Raw genomic sequence first — 23,781 nt, forward strand, 5'->3', positions numbered from 1 at the left:
AGCTGGCTAAACATATAGCTAGGCCCATTTCCTTTTCTGCCTTGTCGTCTGCGGACCATAACGTGTCCCGACAAAATGGCACTGTATAACTTCAAGAAGATCATGGTGGTTCCTACCGCCAAGGTATGTGATCCATGACGAAGTTAACATCATAAATCGTTACTTTTTTTCGACGTGTAGCTTTTTTAAATCGACTGAAATTGACGTCGGCTGCTTAGCTGCCAAGCACGTGCATGGACGTGGAGGCTCCAGACGCGTTCAATTCACGATTATTTCCATCAAGATGTAATAATAATACATTTTATTTATGAGCTCTTTTACAATACGACATAACGATTGTATTCGAACGAGGCGTTTTAGGGCCATTGACAACTTCTGATTTTGTTGCCTTAAGTCAAGATACAAAGGGAACGTTTTTATTGCTTGTCAAAAAGTAGGGATGTGACACAAAAATCAATAACAATTCATCACGCATTGTCTAATACCATATTAAAGTGCATTTTAATAGTATGATAGCAACAGCGCTTTGAACAGAAATGACAACTCACGGAAATGCTTTACGACATATCTTAATTTTCCACATCTTTATTTTTCATATTTAATCAGAAGGCACGTGAACTATTTCTAAGATTTGAACTGCCTTACATTATGGTATTTTTTGTGTCATTAGTGTATGTTTTTAATGAGAGCAAATATGACCAATCTCAATTTCCTCATATTAAATAGGGATGTGACAAAAATGTTAAATAATAATCACACATTTTCTCATACCATATTTAAGCGCATTTAAATAGCTTTCAAATGATGTATAGATTATTGTTCTATGACAAAGAATAAGGAAATAATGGATTTTTTAATTTTCAAAATATAAAGGGATTTTCTGCCGGTAATTACACAGTTAAGAAATGAAAATCTCTCAGCGAGTTCTTTATTACAGTTTTAACTATCATAACTTTCTTAATTTTTGGCAGATCTTAACGAGTAAGGTAGCATTGGAAAGCTTTTGAAATTCTAAACAAGAACATAAAACACAAGAAAAGATTCAAAATATAAATGAGCAAATATCAACGATCGAATTCAGGCAGATTTTCCTCAGAAATCCAAAATGGCTGTCACTGAATACTTGGAAAGAAAATTGTGAGCTCTAGAAATATATATGCTAATGCTTGTTTTTGCTTGAAACTTGGCAGTTATGGAGAAAAATAGATATTCTACCACTTCTATCAGTTATAAAAATACAACTTACTCACCTTTATAAACTGTAGTGTTAGCAAAAAAGAGCGTAAACTTCAATCCATTTTTTTCTTGTTGTCGTATTGGCTTCCTGTACGTGCGCTCGCCGATGGCTAGGTGGCTAACACGGGCGCCGTAGTAGTCCACCACGTAAAATGTTCTGTTTTGGTCTATTTAATTGTGATGCGGATGACAATTCTTTCACTTTTTGTGTATCCCCTGCAGGATTTTATCGACATCACTTTATCCAAAACGCAACGCAAGACACCCACAGTGATCCACAAGCATTATCAAATCCATCGCATCCGCCATTTTTATATGCGGAAGGTGAAGTTTACGCAGCAGAACTACCATGACCGCCTCACGCAGATTCTCACCGACTTTCCTAAACTGGACGTAAGTCAGAAAAATCGGGTTGCAAAGGAGGCGGGACATAAAAAAGGGCTAAATTATATTTGATGGATGTTTTGTTGTTCGGCGCAGGATGTCCATCCCTTCTACGCTGACTTGATGAACGTCCTTTATGACAAAGACCATTACAAACTGGCCTTGGGTCAGATCAACATCGCCAAGAATTTGATTGACAAGTAAGTATGATGTTGACATTCCCAGGAAAAGAACTGTTTTAATGCGTTTTTTTTTTAATGCACTTTTTAGCATGTACAGTCGGTTTATGAACTTTTCGGTTTACAAACGTTAAATTGATGAACATTTTACCTTGGCATACAAACTATCTTTCGGGATACACACGCAGCTGCCACAATGAGTGATGTGTCGTTCGCCAATGACCCCGTTCTCCTAACAGGAAAATGGCAGCCGGCTTGTTTTGGTCCTCTATTCCCCACCCCCAGTTGTCGGTTAAAGCCACGTGATTGGTCAAGAACACAGCAGTGAGGGGAGGCGGTTTAAACATTAAAGAGACAGGCAGACGACAGAGAGTGAGTGAGAAAATGGATAGAAAACATTGAAATTTGGACTCATTTCAACTTTGCAGAGTGTAGACTGCAAGGTTAAATTTCCCATCAATCAGACTCCACAAATAACCCGCACAAGCCATCTGTACACTTGATGCAAAAAGCTATCAACCCAGCTAAACGGAACACAATTGATGAGGAACAAGGTAAAATGATGGCAGAGAAAGCACCTGCAAGGGATCATTCCGCAAGACGGTCAAAGAAGACGGTTAAGTTCCTCATCAAGTGTTTAATGCTGATGAAAGCGGCCACTCCATTCCATCAAGCCATCAACGATCATCACAAAGGTCAATAAAACCACTTTATTATACAGTACTGTTAATTGTTTTTAATTATAATACCATAGCACATTTATTATACATGAAATAATGTATATTTTGTGTAGTTTTAAGGCTTATTTAGTAGAAAATTATATTTTATGGGGACCTGGGAACGGATCATTCTCACTAATGGTTTCCTATGGGAAATTAATTTTTGGGATACACACTTTTCGCCTTACACACTCTGTCTGAGAACCAATTAAGTTTGTAGGCCAAGGTATCACAGTAACTATGGGATGCTTTATAAATATGATTGAGGTATTTTTTTTGTTTGTTTTTGTTTGTGTTAGCGTTGCCAAAGACTATGTGCGCCTGATGAAGTACGGCGATTCGCTTTATCGATGCAAGCAGCTGAAGAGAGCCGCTCTGGGTCGCATGTGCACCATTTTGAAGCGACAAAAATCCAGCCTGGAGTATTTGGAACAAGGTAGCGAGCGCAATGTGCCTCCATTTAAGGATTTTCCCCACATTTTGTTTTTCATCCAATCAAACAACTCTGCGAGAATGTTCCCCCCATTAGCTTAATGCTAACACATGACGGAAAATGGCAGTAACTGGGTAACAGACGGGATTGACAGTAGATTTTTGATCAACCTTTGAGCAAGGTGTATTTGTACACAAATAGTGACAGAACGCAGATAAAAACAGACAGAATTGTCATACATTCTGGGAAAAAAAAGTTTGAATAGAACGATTATCGTAATGGCCCATATTTGGCATTTTCATGCCTATTTACAATGCCCATTTTATTTCTGTATATAAAATACAATACATAAAATACAAGACAAAAAAAGAATGGATTTGATCAACAAAAACAAAAGAGAGTGATACCTCAGCTTACGAACTTAATTGGTTCCCAGAAAGTGTGTGTGAGGTGAAAAGTTAGTCTGCCAAATATTTATTTCCCATAAGAAACCATTAAAATGAGACTAATCTGTTCCCAGGTCCCCATAAAACATAATTTTCCTGTTACTAAAACTGATCCTGTTACTGTAAAGTGACCTTGAGAGTTTTGAAAGGCGCTTAGAAATGATATGTATTATTATTATGATGTTGATGATTATTATTATTATTATAATAAAGTCGTTTTATTTACCTTGGTGATGGTCATTGATGTAGTTGCCTCTTGATGATATCCGAGTGAAGTTGCTGTGCTTTCTCGACGATAATACCCTCACTGAGACTGTCCCCTGCTAGCTGCTTTTCGTTGATCCAAATCAACACAGAAACACCCTTAGCCACACGCAGCAATGGTCGACTTAGCATACTGCTACTGGGATGCTAAGTCACACAAACGCACAACTTGTTGGTGTTTTTTGATGATCTCCTTCTTCTGCTCGACCGTCATTTTCTTTTGTGTCCTCTTGGGCCTAACACTAGTAGGGTCTTTTTCAGTCCTATAATAGCAAAAGTACTCCACTCGATAACAAACCATGTCTGCACTGAAAGAAAGGAGGTAACGAAAACTAGTCCGGCAGCCACCGTGGCGCTGTGTGGTCACTGCATATATTTTTTTTCCCTGCAGTTCGTCAACATCTATCCCGTTTGCCCACCATTGACCCCAACACCAGGACGCTGCTGCTCTGTGGATACCCGAACGTGGGCAAGTCCAGTTTCATCAACAAGGTGAGTTTGTCGTCTTTGCTTTTCGATTCTCAGCCAAATGTAGAACCAAAAACTGCAATTTTTTTTGGATTTAGGTGACACGAGCCGACGTGGACGTGCAGCCGTACGCCTTCACCACCAAGTCGCTGTTTGTGGGTCATATGGATTACAGATACCTGCGCTGGCAGGTGACCAACACATTTAGCATCATGTAGCATTTTTTTTTTTTTTTTTTTTTTTTGGAAGATGACACATTGATTCAACTCATCTACAAACATCAAAATTGATACAATAGGATTACTCTGGACAATCATATTAGCTTAAAAAATGAATGCAAACTGTGAATTGTGACAAATCAAATACAAATGCAGTGAAACGTGGGTTTTCAAACGCCTTGGTTCTCGACCAATTCGGTTTTCAAAAAAAAAATATTATTATTATTATAATAATACATTTTATTTATAAGCGCCTAAACTCTCACGGTCACTTAACAGTCACAAAATCAGTTTTTTTTGGGGTGGGTGAGCAGCCCATTTCCAACGGAGCTTGTGACCATCTAGTGCATTTTCTGGGACGCTACATTGGAGTCCAGACGGCTCGAATTGATACGGAAGGACTTCTTTAATGGATGGCAAACATTTATGCTTTCCTCTTCAGAACTATTTGAATCATATTCATAACTGGAGGAGTAACACGAAAGCATCTTTTTCCCAATCTGAACTCTCTGAAGCCATAGTTTTGATTCTGGAGCAAGGCAGTTTGTGAAAGAGTATCCTTGCGTGACGTCACAAACAAGGGGGCGGGACCTTCTGAAACTTGCCATTTCCGAGGTCATTTTGTAGCAGTTTTGGCATTTTTATTGGTGTTTTGCATTTGACTAAAAATATTAGCCTACGTGTTTTGGGTATTTTAGATGCTATGAAACGTTTTTCTGATGTCAGTTAGGAAATAACCAAAAAATGGTGTCGGTTGTCCTTTAAGGTGGTGGATACGCCCGGCATCCTGGACCACCCGTTGGAAGACCGCAACACCATCGAAATGCAGGCCATCACGGCGCTGGCCCACCTTCGGGCGGCGGTGCTGTACGTCATGGACATGTCGGAGCAGTGCGGACACTCCCTGGCCCAACAACTGGAGCTCTTCAACAACATCCGACCGCTTTTTGCTAACAAGGTGAGAAAAGAGAGTTTGTTTTGTTGGCTCTTTGCGCTCACCCGCTGTAACGTTGACGCGCTCTGTACCGCCGGCAGCCTCTCATCGTGGTGGCCAATAAATGTGACGTGAAGAAGATGAGCGAGCTGACCGAGGAGAACCAGGTACCTTGTTGTCATCTTGCGATTTGAGGCGACAAAGTTCAAAGAACTGCAGCGGTGGCATTGGGTTTTGTTTATTTTTGTACAGCGATACCTTAGCTTACGAACGCTTTAGCTCATGAACGTTTCGCCTCACCAACATTACATTCGCGAACATATAGTCTTGGCTGGCGAACTAGTTTTCGGCGGAAGAACACCAAACCACACGGTCGAACAGCGCCACCCGTGGCTGGCGGACTAATTTTTGTCACCCACGTTCTTTGGGTGCAGATGTGGTTTGTTATCGAGTGGAGTACTTTTGCTATTATGGGACCGAAAACGACCCCACCACAGGCTAGTGTTAGGCTGAAGCGGACACAAAAGAAAATGACGGTCGAGCAGAAGAAGGAGATCATCAAAAAACACCAACCAGGTGTGCGTTTGTGTGACTTAGCGTCCCAGTACCAGTATGCTAAGTCGACCATTGCTACGTGTGGCTAAGGGTGTAATCTAAGCAACGGTCTCAGGCAATAGAAGAGGGTGAAAAACTTCTGTTGATTTGGATGAATGAAAAGCAGCTAGCAGGGGACAGTGTGAGTGAGGGTATTATTGCCGAGAAAGAATGGCAACTTCACTCGGAAGGTGAGTCTCCTTCCAAACGCTAACTCCCTCCCTCCTCATTTTAATGGTTTATTATGGGAAACTAATGTTTGGAAGACAAACTTTTCACCTTACACAAACTTTCTGGGAACCAATTAAGTTCGTAAGCTGAGGTATCACTCTATTTCTTTTGTGTTTGTTTATCAAATCCATTCTTTTTTTTGTTTTGTTTACCATTTTGGTTTAGGGGGATTACAGTCCGTCCTATGGTTTAAAAATTACCCCAATATAACATCACTGGCTTCCTTTTCAGGTTCAAAGGTTTTTTAAAAGATCTTCCTTTGGTAATGTGACTTTTTCTTTTCGACAATTTGTGTAGAAAATGTTTGCAGACTTATCCGCGGAGAACATCCCCGTCATCGAGACCAGCACGCTGACTGAGGAGGGCGTTATCCAGGTCAAGAATGAGGTGAGACGTCACCCCCATTTCGAAATGCAGACTTGTCATACAATAGTGACGTGGATGCTTAATTTTGGATCAGATGAGCCTTCGTTAGTCTCGCCGTGGAGAAATGTACATTTCACAGCAGCAAAGAAATGGAAAAACAAAATACAGGAGCTGTTGTATAGGCAGACACTCTCGCGGCGCCGTCTTGAATTCAAAACAACAACAAAAAACAAAATAATATGACAACGCAAGACGCAGTTCCTTCATTCTTCAGCACTTTCTGCACCCTCTTTGTTGTATGAAGCAGTTCTAGATGAACGAGGAGAGGATCAAAATCTCCTTTTCACCAGTGGATCAGGGACATCATGCTAAAAAATGTGCACGTGGGCAACAAGCTCAATATTGAAAGCAAACAGGAAGCTGTAGCATCCATTGACAAAATCCACGTAAATACGCTTCAATGGCTGCGTCTCCTGCCAGCAGTAAAATACAATCTTTCTATTTCCGAGCCTTTGTCCACAGTGTCCGATCTCTGACACCTGTCACACGTAAATCCGCTTCGATTCCAAGCCGCGGCCGTTCCACATCCGCATAGGCGCTCTGCGCTGACTCCTTTTCTTCATTCCTTCAAAATGAAACCACAAAAACCAAGGCTCGTGCCTACTCGGGCGCCATCTTGGACTTGTTATGTTTCTACGTCTTTCTACGTTGTCGCTTTTGTGGCATCTTATACAACAAACGTGAGCGCGTTGGTGTTTGCGTTCCTCAGGCCTGCGACCGTCTGCTAGCTCAGCGTGTGGACAGCAAGATGAGGGGCAAGAAAGTCCACGACATCCTCAACCGACTCCACTTGGCCCTGCCCGCCAAGAGAGACGACAAGGTTGAAGCGCGCCAATGCTAGCATCACGAAAGCGCCGTTCGCTATGCGCTTCGCTCATATTTTATTTCCCGCCAGGAGAGACTGCCGTTCATCCCCGAAAAGGCTTTGATGCGCAAGAGAGCGATGGAGGTGGACGCACCGAAACGCAAACTGGTATGTCTCGAAAACACCTTTCATTTCCTGTATCGATTTAAGGTTGCTAATTCGTTTTGCTGGTGGAAATTTGTGTTAAAGTCAGTTAAAATACTTGCTCTTTAAGATTAAAATTGAATACGGTGATACCTCAGCACGAACTTAATTGGTTCCCTGAAAATGTGTAGAAGGTGAAAAGTTCATCTTCCAAATTTTTATTTCCCATAAGAAACCGTTAAAATGGGAATAATCCGTTCCCAGGTCCCCATAAAACATAATTTTCGACTATATAAGCATTAAAACTACACAAAATATGCCTTATTTTATGTATAATAAATGTGCTATTGTATTGTAATTAAAGAAATAAACTACTATATAATAACGTCGTTTGGGGGGGCAATAACGACATTTTGGGCGAGTCACGCTAGTCATGTTACTTCTTCTTGACTGATGAAAAGAAGTACAGTGATACCTCAGCTTACGAACTTAATTGGTTCCCTGAAAGTTTGTGTATGGCGAAAAGTTCATCATCCAAACATTTATTTCTCATACAAAACCATGAAAATGAAAATAATCCATTCCCAGGTCCCCATAAAACATCAATTTCTACTAAATAAGCCTTAAAACGACACAAAATATACCTTCTTTTATGTATAATAAATGTTCTATTGTATTGTAATAAAAGAAATAAACTGTACTATATAATAAAGTCGTCTTATTGACCTTTGTGATGGTCGTTGATGTAGTTGCCATGCTTTCTCGGCGATAATACCCTCACTCATACTGTCCCCCGCTAGCTGCTTTTCGTTCATCCAAATCAACAGAAGTTTTTCAACCTCTTCTATTGCCTGAGACCGTTGCTTAGACAACACAGAAACACCCTTAGCCACACGTAGCAATGGTCGACTTAGCGTACTGCTACTGGGACGCTAAATCACACAAACGCACACTTCGTTGGTGTTTTGTGCCTTCTTCGGCTCGACCGTCATTTTCTTTTGTGTCCTCTTTGGCTTAACACTAGCCTGTGTTGGGGTCTTTTTCAGTCCCATAATAGCAAAAGTACTCCACTCGATAACAAACCACGTCTGCACTCAAAGAAAGGTGGTAACGAAAACTAGCGCAGTTTGGTTCGTCCGCCGAAAACTAGTTCGTATGCCAGGATTATATTCTCGCGAATTTAATGTTCGTATAGCGAAAAGCTAAAGCGTTTGTAAGTTGCGATATCACTGTAGTTGGATTAAAAAAAAAATAATGTTCTTATAAATTGATCAAATGGATTATTAATAGCCCATCTCTACTTAAAATAATTCTTTCCTGATCAAACAATTTGCCTTCCAGGAGAAAGATCTGGCGATGGAAATGGGAGACGACTACGTGCTGGACCTTCAGAGTAAGCGTCGTCGTTGTCGTCCGTCGTGACGAGCTGTCACTCAAGCACCCAAACAAGCGCCGTTTTTACATTTCTGGCAGAATATTGGGACTTGATGAACGCCGACGAGAAGCACGACAAAATCCCCGAAGTGTGGCAAGGCCACAATATCGCCGACTACATCGACCCGGCTATTATGAAGGTCAGTGGCAAACGGGAGCTAACAAGATAGCGCCGCGAGAGTGGCTGCCTTTCCAGCAGCTCTTGTATTTTGTTTTTCTACTTCTTCCTTTCCTTTCCTCTTACTTTCATCACTTCCCTGCTGTGACATGTCAATTTCTCTACTGCGAGACTAATCACGCCAAATCCAATCCAAGACTCTTACTAGTTAGCTTTTTATGAGCGGGTTGAGTGAATGCTGGCGTGTGTGGCTGCCGCTGCTCACCCACAGAAAAACTTACCCTGTGACTGTAAAGTGACCTTGAGAGTTTTGAAAGGAGCGTATAAATGACATGTATTATTCTTATTATTATTAATAAATTTAATTTCCAAGCGCCTTTCAGACCACCCAAGGACACTTTACAATTAAAAGAACAATGCACAGAACCATAACACGATAAATAATAAAATAGCTGATGAAACTAAACCGTGAATTACCCAAGATGCCTCCCTTGCACGTTAAAGTTCATTCTAAAGATGGGGAAAAAAAAACAACTCCTAGTTACACAGAAATAATTTTGTTGAGAAAAATGACTTTCAATATCATGATTTCAGAAACTGGAAAACCTGGAAAAGGAGGAGGAGCTTAAGGTGCGCGCCGGCGAGTACGACACGGACGACGAAAGCGAAGACGAGGAGATGAAGGCCATCCGCGTGATGGCCAAACAGATTCGCGAGAAGAGGCATCTCATGATCTTGAAGTCTAAAGAAAAAGACGTCCACGGGCCGCGGATGCCCAGGACCGTTGCCAAGGTCATTATTATTATTATTATTATTATTATTATTATTATAAAAGGGATATTGTGGTCCTATGTGTTGTCTTGTGCCACTTAGGTTGAAAGAAAGACATTGGAGAAGGAAATGAGCGACCTCGGCCTGGACATGAGCGACAAAAACGACGTGAGTCAGCGATTTTCTTTCCCGAGTGACACCTGAACACGTGCGTGCGCGACACGTTTTGACGCTCTCCTCTCCTCGCAGAGTCACTACGCTCAGAACGCCCGGCGCTCCCGCAGCGTCACCCGCAAACGAAAGCGTGAGAGTTCGGTGGCGCCGCCGACTTCCAAGACGCGTAGCCAGAGCGCCTCCCGGCCACCTCGCGACCAGTCCGGATTACGCGATGCTAAGGTACGCTACACGTTAGGATCACCAGGAATAAAATGATCAATCGATTAGCATCAGATCACAAAATGGGAACAAACAAAAGTAAATACATGTAGCATCCGAGTTACGACCGCTGTGAGTTACAACCACCCGAACTTACAACCATGACCGCCAGACCCTTTTTTAAAAATTTTATTCTATACCTGGCACCGCAACGCGCAAGCAGTAGAACGTGTACTACAATTTTGGCCAGCCAGCATGTCACACACTCACACAGCAATCTAATGCGTGACGACACTCAATACAGTAGTTATACAGTGCAGATACCGTCTCGGAGACCTCTTCTGGCCGTTAGCAGGGAGAGTGATTTTTCAACAGCGCACATGCATGGAAAGCTGTGCGTATCTGGGTCAGTATATGTTATCTTAATACTGTAATAATACCGTATCCTTTACGTATAAGTGTTTTCTTTAACCCACTATATAAAATCTAAATATAAAATGTAAATCGATAATATGAAATATAAAATGATAAAAACGACACTTATGGATAAAATGTATAAATGAACTGTACAGTAAACAGTTTTTGTATACATTACAGGTACAGTTATACAGTCATAAAAATAAAAAATATGAAATCATAAAAATGACTCAAAAAGTGATAATATTTATAAATGAACTGTAAACAGTTACGTATATAAAGTATTCAATAGAAAACGTTGCTTAAAAACAAGAGATTGACATCGTCTACTATCCTGTCGTGTAAACGTCACGTCGGCCATTTTGAATGGATTTCCACTTACGACCGTTTTGTCGGAACGGAACCCGGTCGTAACTCGGATGTTACCTGTACTGGTAAGTCATAATAAAGCGACATTACAATAATTACATTTTAAATTCTTTAAACTCCATTTAATTATTATTATAAAATATAGTTCTTGTATGCAAATATATATTTATAATTGTATCTTATTTATTATATTTGTAATAGTATTTTATTTATTATATTATGCTTGTCTGTAACTGTAAAGTGTCCTTGAGAGCTTTGAAAGGCGCTTAAAATAAAATGTGTTATTATTTACCTCACAAAAAAAACACATTACACTTTTTGTGTGTAAAATATTAATCTCTATATTGTTGACCTAAGATTGGTCGCCCACTCTCGCCCCCTCTCAAATATGTTTTTTTTTGTGTGTGTGTATTTCAGATGGTGAAGAAGACCAAGAAAATGATGAAGAACTCTCAGAAGGGCATGAACCGCCAAGGCAAGAAGGGCGAAGCAGACCGGCACGTGTTTGACCTCAAACCCAAACATCTGCTGGCCGGAAAGAGGAAATCAGGATCCACCGACCACAGATAAACAAGAATCTCTCTGGACTCTGGATTATATCACGTCCTTCTCTCCAATATTTTAGTCACTTGTTGATGATGTCGGTTAGTTGTGTGATTGCTTTTTACGGCACTCAAAACACCGTGTGGGAATTCGTATTGGATACAGTTAATGTTGGTAAATAAATTTTAATCTAATCCCAAATATGGCTTTTTTCTTTTATTTATTGTGATATGCTGACAAAATTCTCGGCAAAGGTAATACTACGCGGTTTAGAACATTCACAATTAAAAAAAATGGCGAATAACTCAGAGATTTTGTACATGGCTTTATCTTGATTGGTTCCCAGCGCTGACGTCACCCAACGACAGCACGATATCCCATAATTTACAACGATTTGGATTGGCTGTGCATCTTCTCAGCCCCGCCCAGCACACCCCCTCTGTTGCTAGATAGCCAACTAGGTAGCTAGATAGCTAGCTAGTTATTAATTATCTATTAGCTAGCTAACTAGCATTCTATCTGTTTGAGTTATTGCGGGTTGAGTGAACGCTGTGATTAATGTGTACTAATTGATTGCTAGCTGGCAAGATAGCTGATAGATAGCAAATACATGGATAGCTAGACAGCTAATAGATAGCTAGCTAGATAGCTAGCTAGTGATACATAGCAAATAAATAGCTAGCTAGCGAGATAGCTAATAGCTAGCTAGCGAGATAGCTAATAGATAGCCAGCTAGGTAGCCAGCTAGATAGCCAGCTAGCTATTAGTTATCTATGAGCCAGCTAGCTAGCTTTCTGTTCGAGTTATTCCAGGTTGAGTGAACGCTGGCGTGTGTGGCTGCCGCTGCTCAACCATAGAAAAACTTGTCCTGTGACTAAAGTGACCTTGAGAGTTTTGAATGGCGCTTAGAAATGAAATTTATTATAATTATATAACTACTTCGCGGATTTTCGTCTATCGCGGGTAGTCCGAGTCCCCGTTTACCGCGAAAAACGAGGCAATACTGTACTGAAAAATACTGCATTGACAGGAAAACGTTAAAAAAACGATGAAACTTCTTCAATCAAATGTTAAAATTGTGTCCGCGTTGTTGTGCCGAAAATCACCCAAACAACAAGTTTATTGACCCCCGTTTAATTCAAAACAGTCTATAATCTTTAATACCGATCACCACTTGCACCGGAAGTAGATCCCATTCTGGTCCGGTACCAAGTGACGTCCTTTTAGGTCTTTTTTCCCCGTCTTCATTTTCTTGTTCGAAGAAAATGTTGGCTTTGTTTTCGTTCGTGGTGATGTTCCAAAGCTCGTCACATCTTTTCTAGGATTCTTTGGTAAATTCCACGCCGCGTCAAGTAGCCTCGACTACGCCGTTAGCCTATTAGCATTGTTAGTAGCTAACGGACTCGCTCATATCCTCCTTATTTATCAGTTAAACTTCATCGTTTCCCATTTTGTTTTCCATTTCACATTTTAATTTCATTTTAAGATTTTGTGTGTTTTATTTTTATGCCGAGTGAGGCGGTTGATAGCACCAACAACTCATAAGAAAAACGGAAATGCTGTACGACATAAATTAATTTTCGAGAGATCTTTATCATATTTAATCAGAAGACACGTGAATTATTTCTAATATTTGAATTGGGTTACATTATGGTCATTTTTTTGGCGTTACTGTATGTTTTTTAATGAGAGCAAATATGACCAAATGCAATTTCTCCACATTAAAATTCACAATGGAAATTCTAATTTTAATCGTCAACGTTTCCTTTTATTCAAAACTTTATTCAAAACGTGGTATTTCAAATATACAGTATAGAAAATCCACACACTTAAATCATGATTCAGGCGACTGTTTGGTCCATAACATCAGTCTCAATGTTGCTTATTGTTTTCCAAAGTAAAAGCTAATATTTTTATTTGATTCAAAACAAGTTGAATCCATCCATGTTCTTACTAGACGACATAAACTGCTTGTTTACTGGTGAGAAGCAGATGTTTGAACAATTTTGCGTTAAAAGGAATATTGAAATGATCATCAAAAATAATTGATTTACAGTATTTTAGATGATCATTTTTTGATTCTGGTTATTAAGTCGATACGATAATTGGGACTTTGAATGATCTCAGTGGTGAAATCTGCATTTGTTGTCTGTCATTTTCAGACAGCCGCCGAGGCCTTCGGTCGAACAGGAAAGATGCCGGTGGAGATCGGCACCGGCGGCGGGGCCACCGGCGCCAACGCTGGCATTGGCGGCGGCGTAGTCCGACAAGCCAAACAGAAGAGGAAATCACACAGTCTGTCCATACGCAGGACCAACAGCACGGAACAGGAACGATCTGGTTTCCTGCAAAGGGACATTCAGCTGGACACGCAGGTCAACATTTTGGTAGTCCTTTTAACCTGGCACGGGAAAAACTGTTACGGGGGCTGGAATGCTTAAGAGTATTGACGCAAGATGCTGCTTAGGGATGATTACCATACATTTTGGCTTCATATACAGGTAACAACCGACTTACGACCGAGTTCCGTTCCGACCAAACGGTCGTAAGTCGAAATGGTCGTAAGTCGAAATCCATTCAAAATGTTGAATAGAGACTCGTAGGCTAAATGACTCGCAAACTCCCCCGTCTAGTGTCGTCACACGGTCGATTGCTGTGCAAGTGTGTGACATGCTGGCTGGCTGGCCATAATTGTTGTACGCGTTGCCGGCCTGCTAGCGCGTTGCGATGCCAGGCGTAGAATTAAAATTTTAAAAATAGGGTCTGGAGGTCGTAAGTACCGGTGGTCGTAAATCGAGTCGGGCCTATATTAGCATTTTTTTTTACAGATAAACACCATTGCGACGTCAATCATTCCGCACGTTACCAACAATAACTTGACTTATTTGATTCTTATTAATTGGGATGACCTTCATCAACACCAATCATATCTTGACTTTTCACTTTGTTGGTTCCAGTCATGTGATAATCTGGAATGTTTGGCAAGGACAGAGGTGAGTTTATAGATGTAGTTCAATCCCCCCGTGTATTTGTATATACAGTAATACCTCAGCTTACGAAAGCTTTAGCTCACAAACTTTTCGCCTTACGAACATTACGGTGGCTGGCGGACTAGTTTTCGTTACCCCATTTATTTGAGTGCAGACGTGGTTTCTTATCAAGTTGAGTACTTTTGCTATTATGGGACCGAAAAAGACCCCCACCACAGGCTACTGTTAAGCCGAAGAGGACACAAGAGAAAATGACGGTTGAGCAGAAGAAGGAGATCATCGAAAAACACCAATGAGGTGTGCGTTTGTGTGACTTAGCGTCACGGTACCAGTACGCTAAGTCCACCATTGCTACGTGTGGCTAAGGGTGTTGTCTAAGCAACGGTCTCAGGCAATAGAAGAGGTTGAAAAACTTCTGTTGATTTGGATGAATGAAAAGCAGCTAGCAGGGGACAGTGTGAGTGAGGGTATTATCGCCGAGAAAGCACGGCAACTTCACTCGGATATCATCAAGAGGCAACTACATCAACGACCATCACAAAGGTCAACAAAACGACTTTATTATGCAGTACAGTTTCTTTCATTACAATACACTAGCACATTTATTATACATAAAATAAGGTCTATTTTGTGTAGTTTTAAGGCTTATTTAGTAGAAATGGATGTTTTAATTATTCTCATTTTAATGGTTTCTTATGGGAAATCAAGACTAGCTTTTCGCCTTACACACACTTTCTGGGAACCAATTAAGTTCGAAAGCTGAGGTATCACTGTACTCTACTTTTTAAAGAAAAATCATTCTTATTATCGTGACAATTATGAGTACTGTATATTATTCTAGGTGTACTATAGTTGTGGTGCTATCCTGTACATTTACAGTAGTTTCTTGTGTTCCTTGACCTACTTAGCCCCTTTTTAACTGAGTTCACTGCAGACGAGTCAATGGGTTGAGGTGTTCAGTGTGTGCATTTTTTCTTACATAGGCTGCTCAATGCTACTTTTCATGTGAATGAGTTAAAACGACAAATTCAATTGTCTGGCGACCAATTCAGGGTGTATCCAACCTTCGGCTTGAAGCACACCCATGACTTTCAGGAGGATAAACGATATGGATAATAAAAAAATGGATCTTAGGCCGAGTCCGTACAGTGAAATGGCTTAGAAGAGTTTTGAGGATGTTCCTCAAAGTTCCATCCTCAGCACCCTGTAGTTCTTTTTTTTTTTGTCTACCTGCCTATACAAAGTATTCGTCTGACATCAAGAATGTCCATGTTCCAAAGTAATTGCAATTGTTCACAATACAAAGTGTACTTTGTGTGATATATTCTTGGTGTGTGTGCATGTAGGACTCCAAGCTTCCGATGTCTCTGAGGAGCAACCTGGTGGACCTTTTCAGTCAAATCGAGAGGGAGTTTGAGAACCTTTACATTGAAAACCTGGAACGTAAGCTCTCTAAAGTCATTAAAAAGTGTTTGTTTGTTTGTTTGTTTGTTTTCCCATTTATCAAATCGCAAGACGGTGCTGAAAAACATGTTTTTTTTTGTGTGTCCTACCGAATATTAAAAATGTCAGTTTGCCTCTTTGGATTTTTGTTATAATGAGATGAGCTCACGTAGCTGATTGCAAGGTTTTTTTTGAGACGGGCGTCCATTACTCTAGTGTAGCTGTTGTGAACACATGTTGTTGTTTGACGGACAGTTCGCCGAGAAATTGACACATTGAATGAGCGTTTGGCTGCCGACGGACAGACGGTGGAGGGCGTGGACTTGAGCAAGGGAGCGCTGAAAACAAAGAGTGAGTCGCAGCACAAATTCCTCTTATTTGATTTGTACTGGCTATTTTTTTAACGATGTGATGTGATGCATACAGCCAGTCACAGTACCAGTCAGTTGTCCCAGAAACTCAAGACAACCTACAAGGCCTCCACGAGCAAGGTACAGTACTACTTAGTTTCCCCTTCACATCTTCACGAGGAGTCTTTCGGACAGTAGTGGATGCTGAGGAACCTTTTCACAATGTCATCTCCGTTTTGGTCATGTTCAGACGAAGCCAATGACACTTTTCTGGGCATCATCAAGCGAACTGGTGTCCAAATCAAGGCCAGAGGGCAAAACGTGGTCCGTCACATCATTTTATTCGGCCCGCGAAAGCAAATGAAGCATGTCAAGTGTCACGGTGCTTGTTAAAGTCTTAACTAACATTTCCAATTGTCCCATGTAGACCATGATAAGTCATTATGTTTGACTTCATGCTTGAAAACTTGTCATTCGATCATTTGTTGTGAGTGAGAAGAATTGTGTGAATACGAATATGTGCATGTGTGTTACAATGTTCAACAAAATTGTGAAAAAGTAAGACAATGAAAACAAAGATTCCAACATTTTTTTGTTCTTTTGACTTCAAGACGGCGCCCCGAGAGTGGCTGCCTTTCCAGCAGCTCATGTATTTTGTTTTTCTACTTTCATTCCTTTCATCACTTTGCTGCTGTGAAATGTAAATTTCTCCACTGTGAGACTAATAAAGGCAAATCCAATCCAATCCAACATAATTCACTCACATTTTTCAACTCAAGTCGTCCAGTCCAGAAGGGTGTGTGGACTTGTGTAGGAACCCTGCAGAACTCCCTACCTACTAGTTACTGATCTGTCCGCCTTTTCAGATTGTGTCCAGTTTCAAAACCACCACGTCCCGGGCCGTCTGCCAGTTGCTCAGAGAGTATGCGGGTCACCGAGACGGGATCTGGGACCTCAGCGTGACCCGGATTCAGCCCACGGTGCTTGGGACCGCATCCGCAGGTAACCAGTACTCTGTATTCACCTTGTTTTCATGTTTTTTTTTTTTTTTCATTTGGGACTCAATCGATAAATTGAAGGATGTCTTTGTAAATTCATGGAATTCTGATGTAATACGTTTTTATTTATTTCTTTTCAATTCTGATTATTTTTCATGCTATCTTTCACTCATTCACTGGCAGACAATGTGCAAAAAATGTGTCCACTCCAGTGCCAGGGTTTTTGTCATTGTCACTCGAATTCTAGGACCCGCAGAATATTGACTTTCAGGACTACATAAACATTCAATTCAGCAAAATAAACCTTAGACTCTCTGCTTTCATCAGAAGGAATGAGTTAATTCCTAAGTTATATGGATCTGGAGTTATCTGAGCTTGAAATGGGGGCGCGTTTTTATTGCAAGGGGTGCCGATAAAGCGCTGGTCAGACCTCTGGGGTTGTTTTTCACTCCCACGAGGGGGCAGCGTTTGCCTTTTGTCCATGATAGCACTATGTCACAGTTTCAGCTGTTGTTTAAGTGCTAAATAAATCAATGTATTGTATTTTGGACAGCCGCCCTCATTTCAAACTCGGATAACTCCAGACCCATATAACTTAGGAATAAACGTTTTTTTTTTTCTGATGAAAGAAGAGAGGTTTCTTCCGCTGCATTGAATGTTTATGTAGTCTTCAAACTCAATCTTCTGTGAGTTCTGCAATTGGAGTGAAAATGACAATAACCCTGGCACTGGAGTGGACACATTTTTTTGGCACATTGTGTGCCAGTCAACGAGTTCAAAATAAAATATGAGTAAAGTAGTGAATCTATGAAAGTAAAGATGGATTGCTGGACAAAAACAACAACTATGTGGCCTAAATGTTTGTTTTGCTGTAGACCACACGGCCATGTTGTGGAGCATTGAGACCGGCAAATGTCTCCTGAAGTATTTGGGCCACCAAGGATCAGGTAAGACATGTCTCTTCATTATCTTCTCGTCCAAATGTCCACTTTGAAGAGATGATTTACGTCAATCTTTTATGTTCCATCTCTTCTCCTCAGTCAACTCCATCAAGTTTCACCCCACTGAGCAGATGGCGCTAACAGGTAGCCGTTTTTGCTGCAGGAGACCGAATGACACCGAGCTGACATCAGTATCAAATTGAACATTTCCATTACTCTCATATTGCAAAAACTTGTGTATATATATACTACGCCTGGCACCGGAACGCGCAAGCAACCGGCAACGCGTACTACAATTTTGGCCAGCCAGCATGTCACACACTCGCACAGCAATCTACTGCGTGACTACACTCAATACAGTGCAGAGAAAACGTTGCTTAAAACCAACAGATTGACATCATATACTATCCTGTCGTGAAAACGTCACGTCGGCCATTTTGAATGGATTTCGACTTACGACCGTTTGACTTACGACCACTTTGTCTGAACGGAACCCGGTCGTAACTCGGATGTTACCTGTATTCTGCCGCGTCTTGTACTGTAATTCCCAAAGTGATTTTCAGTCTTTTTATTGGTCCTCAGCATCCGGTGACCAAACGGCTCACGTGTGGCGTTTCCTGGTGCAGCTTCCCACGCCGCAACCCGTCGCCGACGTCACGGTAAGCGTTGCCGATTTGCACGCCGACACCCCCCGTCCGCCTTACGGCGATCAATTGCTCAACGTCAACATCCCGCCAGCAGCCCTGCGAGGAGGAAGTGGACTTCTCCGACAAAGACGAGGCGGACGCCGAAGCCGACGTCCCCAACGAGTGTCCGTCTGTGCGCGCGCCCACCGCCACCTTGCGCAGCCATCAGGGCGTGGTGATCGCCGCCGATTGGTTAGTGGGCGGCAAGCAGGCGGTGACGGCGTCCTGGGACCGGGCGGCTAATCTCTACGACGTGGAGACATCGGAGCTGGTGCATTCGCTCACCGGTAGGACCCGTCGACGACGTGGCGGCTTTCTGAGTTTTGACGAAACGTGTTGACGGTCGCGCAGGTCACGACCAGGAGCTGACGCACTGCTGCACTCACCCTTCGCAGCGACTGGTCGTCACCTCGTCCAGGGACACCACCTTCAGGTTGTGGGACTTCAGAGACCCGTCCATACACTCCGTCAACGTTTTCCAAGGACACACTGAGTACGTCTTTGCATACACATAAGGGCACATCAAACCCTTTCCATCCGAGTTACTTAGCTATCTATTAGCTGTCTATTAGCTAGACCTAGCTAGCTATCTGTTAGCTATCTATTAGCTAGCTAGCTTTCGATCAGAGTTACTTAGCTATTAGCTGTCTATTAGCTAGACCTAGCTCGCTATCTGTTAGCTAGCTAGCTTTCTATCCGAGTTACTTAGCTATCTACTTTTATTGTCATTATATGTAGCGCTACCTAGCAAAAATAATTTGTCATGCATTATTGCGCAATCATACGATAACACAACAAATGTATTTACTGCCAACATTTACTGTCAATAAAGCAATTTTAAGCTTATTGATGTGGAAATGTTTCTTGAGATAAAAAATATCTGTAGTTATATATGAAAACATAGCTTGAACGTACGCATGTAAAAAATCAGTGCCAAAATATGCCGAAACTGTCCAACTTGACAGCTATGGGATGTTGTTTGACTCTCTTTCTTCGCTCCTCGCTGCAGCACGGTGACATCCGCCGTGTTCACGGTGGGCGACAACGTGGTGTCGGGCAGCGACGATCGTACCGTCAAAGTTTGGGACCTGAAGAACATGCGCTCGCCCATCGCCACCATCCGCACAGATTCGGCCGTTAACAGGTAGGAAGGGTTGGACTCAAGTGAAGTTTTCTCTTCAATATACAGTTAAATCTGGGTTTTTGACCATAACCCGTTCCAGAAACCGCTTCGAGAACCAATTTGTTCTAAAACCGAAATATTCCCCATTGTCATTAATGTAATCAATGTCTTGTTTGTTTTCATTATTTTAATCGTGATTGAATAATACAAACACACCTGCTCACAAATCAAGGATAATGCGTCGGTCGCAATGCAACGCAACATAAGGAAGTGATGTACAGTATAAGGAAGCGGAGGGGAGTACAGTGGTGCGTTCAGGTGCGCTCAGTTTGTTCAAGAACAGATTTTCGGTTGTAAACCAAGGCCTCAAAAACCGTAAATTTTTGGTCGAAAGCCGAATTGGTTGAAAAACTGAGACGTTCGAAAACCAAGGTCTGATTGGACAATTAATTCAAGTACAGTGATACCTCAACTTGTGAATTTAATTGGTTCCCAGTAAGGCAAAAAGTTGTCATCCATTGACAAGTACCATCACAAAGGTCAATAAAACGACTTTATTGTACTGTACAGTTTATTTCTTTAATTACATTACAATAGCAGATTTATCATACTTAAAATTAGGTCTATTTTGTGTAGTTTTAAGGCTTATTCAGTAGAAAATTATTTAGATTATTATTAGAAGATTATTTTCATTTTAATGGTTTCTTATGGGAGACTTTCGAAAACCAATGTTTGATCGTACAATTAATTTGAAAAATAGTTGTATTTTATTATGATTATTTCTTTTTTTTTTTTTTTTTTACGTCCTTCTATAGGATCAGCGTGTCGGTGAGTCAGAGGATCATCGCTCTCCCTCACGACAATCGCCAAGTCCGACTTTTCGACATGTCCGGCGTGCGATTGGCCAGACTACCGCGCAGCAGCAGACAGGTGAGAATGATGGACGGATGAAAACGTACTATTGGATTGGATTGGTCTTTATTCGTTTCGTTGTAGAGAAATTGACATTATGTGTGCCTGAATTCAACTATCAATTGTGTGTTTGTATTAGTAGTCTCGTGAGGACCACTAATATTTTATACCATATGTAGGGAGGACATTTTTGACAAGTGAGGACCTTTAGGCCGGTCCTCACAAGTTTTTTTTTATTCTAAAGGCTTCTAGGTCTATATACGCATGTGTTAAAGTTTCAGAGAGGTCTCACAAATTCACCCAAAATGATTTGTTGGTGTGTATTTTCATTTCACTTGGATACACACACGTTTTACTCACTGTGTGTTTATGCGTGTGTGTGTGTGTGTGTGTGTGTGTGTGTGTGTGTGTGTGTGTGTGTGTGTGTGTGTGTGTGTGTGTGTGTGTGCGTGTGTGCGTGTTTAATGAGAGGAAAAGGTTCAGAGCACAAAAAGTAAAACAATATATAGACCAAATTCACTACAGGGGTGAGGACTTTGAATGTAGCCATTCAGAAACCTCACTCAGTTTCAAGTCCACTTTTTATTTCTTTGTTTTTAAAGAAGTTGAAGTGGGAAATGGGGTGACATTTAGTCTTCAAATGGAACACTAGTTCTGCTCTAAACTTACCAGCAACAGTGGTCCTCATACCTTATCTGGAGTTATTCCGACCTCACAAAACCATTGAAACAGAAATGTGTGTGTGTGTGTTTTCCAGGGCCACCGGCGTATGGTGTGTTGCTCGGCGTGGTGCGAGGACAACACCTCGTGCAACTTGTTCACGTGCGGCTTCGACCGTCAGGCCATCGGCTGGAATATCAACATTCCGGCGTTACTGCTGGAGAAGTGACCCCGCCCCCCCTCCCACAACCATCCCCGCCAAGCACGCCGCCGCCCGACCGACAACCTGAAATTTTACTTGGCATTGCCTGTCGACGCACCACGTGAGTTATCCCGCGTCCGATGAAAGTGGCATAAATTCAACATTTCGGAAATGGGTTCAAAGTAAACAGAGATGGTGCTGGAATGACGTAAAATAGTGTGTGTGTGTGTGTGTGGTTTTGTGTGTGTGTGTGTGTGTGTGTGTGTGTGTGTGTGTGTGCGTATGACTTTGGGTCCTAAAATCCAATTTTTATGAGTTTCATAAATACGTTTTTTTTTTCCAGTTTGAAATTGGGTTCCCACGGGTCAAATGTTTTTCACACCTCGTCCCCACCACGTAGTAAAAACGTGTATTTGTGTGCGTGCGTGCATGTGTGTGTGTGTGTGTGTTTAAAAATTGCATGCTTACAACTTTGTGCGGGGAAATAAAATCAATTCTTTTACCATCAACAAATCCGCCGATAAAGTCGCTGTTACACACTTTTGTTTTTGTAAAATGCTTTGATAGTTTATTGAATGGATAATTTAACTGTTATGTATTGGCACTTTTTAGTCTTCCATAGTCAGTTTTCATCGTGAATGAAATGGAAGCACACACATGCACACTTTTTAGGATTTTTTTTAATGTGTGTTTATTAGCCACTTTAACCCCAAATTGCTAGATGACATTTGACCATAGTGATCAGCATTTAAAGGACAACCGACACCATTTTATTGTTTCCTAACTGCCATCAGAAAAACATTTTATCGCATCTAAAATAGCCAAAACACGCAGGCTGATATTGTTTGTCAAATGGAAAACACCAATCAAAAAAGTGTCCCAAAACTGCCACAAAAATGAGCTCGGAACTGGGTAGATTGAGAAAGTCCCGCCCCCTTGTTCGTGACGTCACGCCAGGATACTCCTTCACAAACTGCCTTGCTCCAGAATCAAAACAATGGCTTCAGAGAGTTCAGATTCGGGAAAAAGATGCTTTCTTGTTCTTCATCCAGTTCTGAATATGATTCAAATAGTTCTGAAGAGGAAAGCATAAATGTTTGCAATCCATTCAAGAAGTCCTTCCAGATCAATTCCAGCCGTCTGGACTCCAATGTAGCGGCCCAGAAAATGCACAAGATGGCGCACAAGCTCCGTTGGAAATGGGCTGATTTGTCCGCTGGGATGAAAAAAAGTACCCAAAAGGCATTAGTGTGTCACTTTCTCGGTCAGGGGCGTTCCCTCTGTGACGTCACGTCAGGCATCGTCATCAACTCGAAAACAAGACTTCCTGAATATTCAGCGTGAGTCTTAAAAGGTAAAATATAGCGACATCCGGTGGAATATTTGTAAATTGCGCTCAGTAGAAGTCATTTGAAGTCATTTTACAAATTATGGACGCAACTTGTCCGGAGGTGTCGGTTGTCCTTTAAAAAACACACACATGGACACAAAAAAGACAAAATATAGATTTAGTGTGCAACCAGTCAGGTAATTCAGTCGGATGCTAAGTTTTATTATTGCTACGCTGTTGTTCAATAACTCCTCCTAAATCGTAAAACATATTAAAAATAAAATGAAAAGCAGCAGTTTTAATGTCAACATGCTCATGTTGTAAACTTAGCTTTCCTTTCTAGCAGTCTTTTACGAAACGAGAAACGAACAAAGCTTTCCTCCACCCCGTCGTATGTGAAATGAAAGCCAGTAAAATGCTGCTATTTAGTGCGCTTTTGTTAGCGCTTTTGTTAGCATTGTAACCATGTCACTTTGTTACGCGTCAATCCAAATAAAACGATGGTCGTTTGCCAAAACATTTTGTTTTTCTTCTCTCTTACGTCTGTCTTACATTTCAATGAATAGTAAGTCGTCTACCGTCTCCTCAAAATGTCGCAGTTGCTACATGACAAAATGGTACTCTTCAAAATATCATAA

General features: G+C 41.3%; 2 protein-coding genes across 3 annotated transcripts; both read left to right on the forward strand.

Moving 5' to 3' along the window:
* The first annotated feature begins 3 nt into the window (after positions 1-3).
* gtpbp4 (GTP binding protein 4) lies at positions 4-11,709 on the forward strand. The gene is made up of 17 exons (XM_089008713.1): positions 4-123; positions 1,459-1,629; positions 1,717-1,820; positions 2,818-2,954; positions 4,053-4,153; positions 4,228-4,320; positions 5,114-5,305; positions 5,383-5,448; positions 6,404-6,493; positions 7,242-7,352; positions 7,428-7,505; positions 8,823-8,874; positions 8,955-9,055; positions 9,628-9,825; positions 9,907-9,972; positions 10,054-10,200; positions 11,383-11,709. Exons 1-17 carry the CDS (start codon positions 76-78, stop codon positions 11,533-11,535), a joined length of 1,908 nt encoding a protein of 635 aa, XP_088864839.1. The 5' UTR covers positions 4-75; the 3' UTR covers positions 11,536-11,709.
* A 991-nt stretch (positions 11,710-12,700) lies between these two features.
* LOC148891009 (WD repeat-containing protein 37-like) lies at positions 12,701-23,660 on the forward strand. Of its 2 annotated transcripts, none has more exons than XM_089007743.1 (14): positions 12,701-12,839; positions 13,671-13,883; positions 15,845-15,941; positions 16,197-16,292; positions 16,368-16,432; positions 17,158-17,293; positions 18,165-18,236; positions 18,330-18,374; positions 18,813-18,889; positions 18,969-19,203; positions 19,268-19,409; positions 19,926-20,060; positions 20,855-20,969; positions 21,709-23,660. In XM_089007743.1, exons 2-14 carry the CDS (start codon positions 13,704-13,706, stop codon positions 21,838-21,840), a joined length of 1,527 nt encoding a protein of 508 aa, XP_088863869.1. In that variant the 5' UTR covers positions 12,701-12,839; positions 13,671-13,703; the 3' UTR covers positions 21,841-23,660. The 2 variants fall into 2 exon arrangements, with proteins under 2 accessions (XP_088863869.1, XP_088863871.1); XM_089007745.1 differs by having other exon boundaries at positions 18,972-19,203.
* Positions 23,661-23,781: the final 121 nt, after the last annotated feature.

This window comes from Hippocampus bargibanti, linkage group LG11 (assembly GCF_051943395.1).
Source record: "Hippocampus bargibanti isolate YZ-2025 linkage group LG11, ASM5194339v1, whole genome shotgun sequence".
Taxonomy (NCBI): Eukaryota; Metazoa; Chordata; class Actinopteri; order Syngnathiformes; family Syngnathidae; genus Hippocampus; species Hippocampus bargibanti.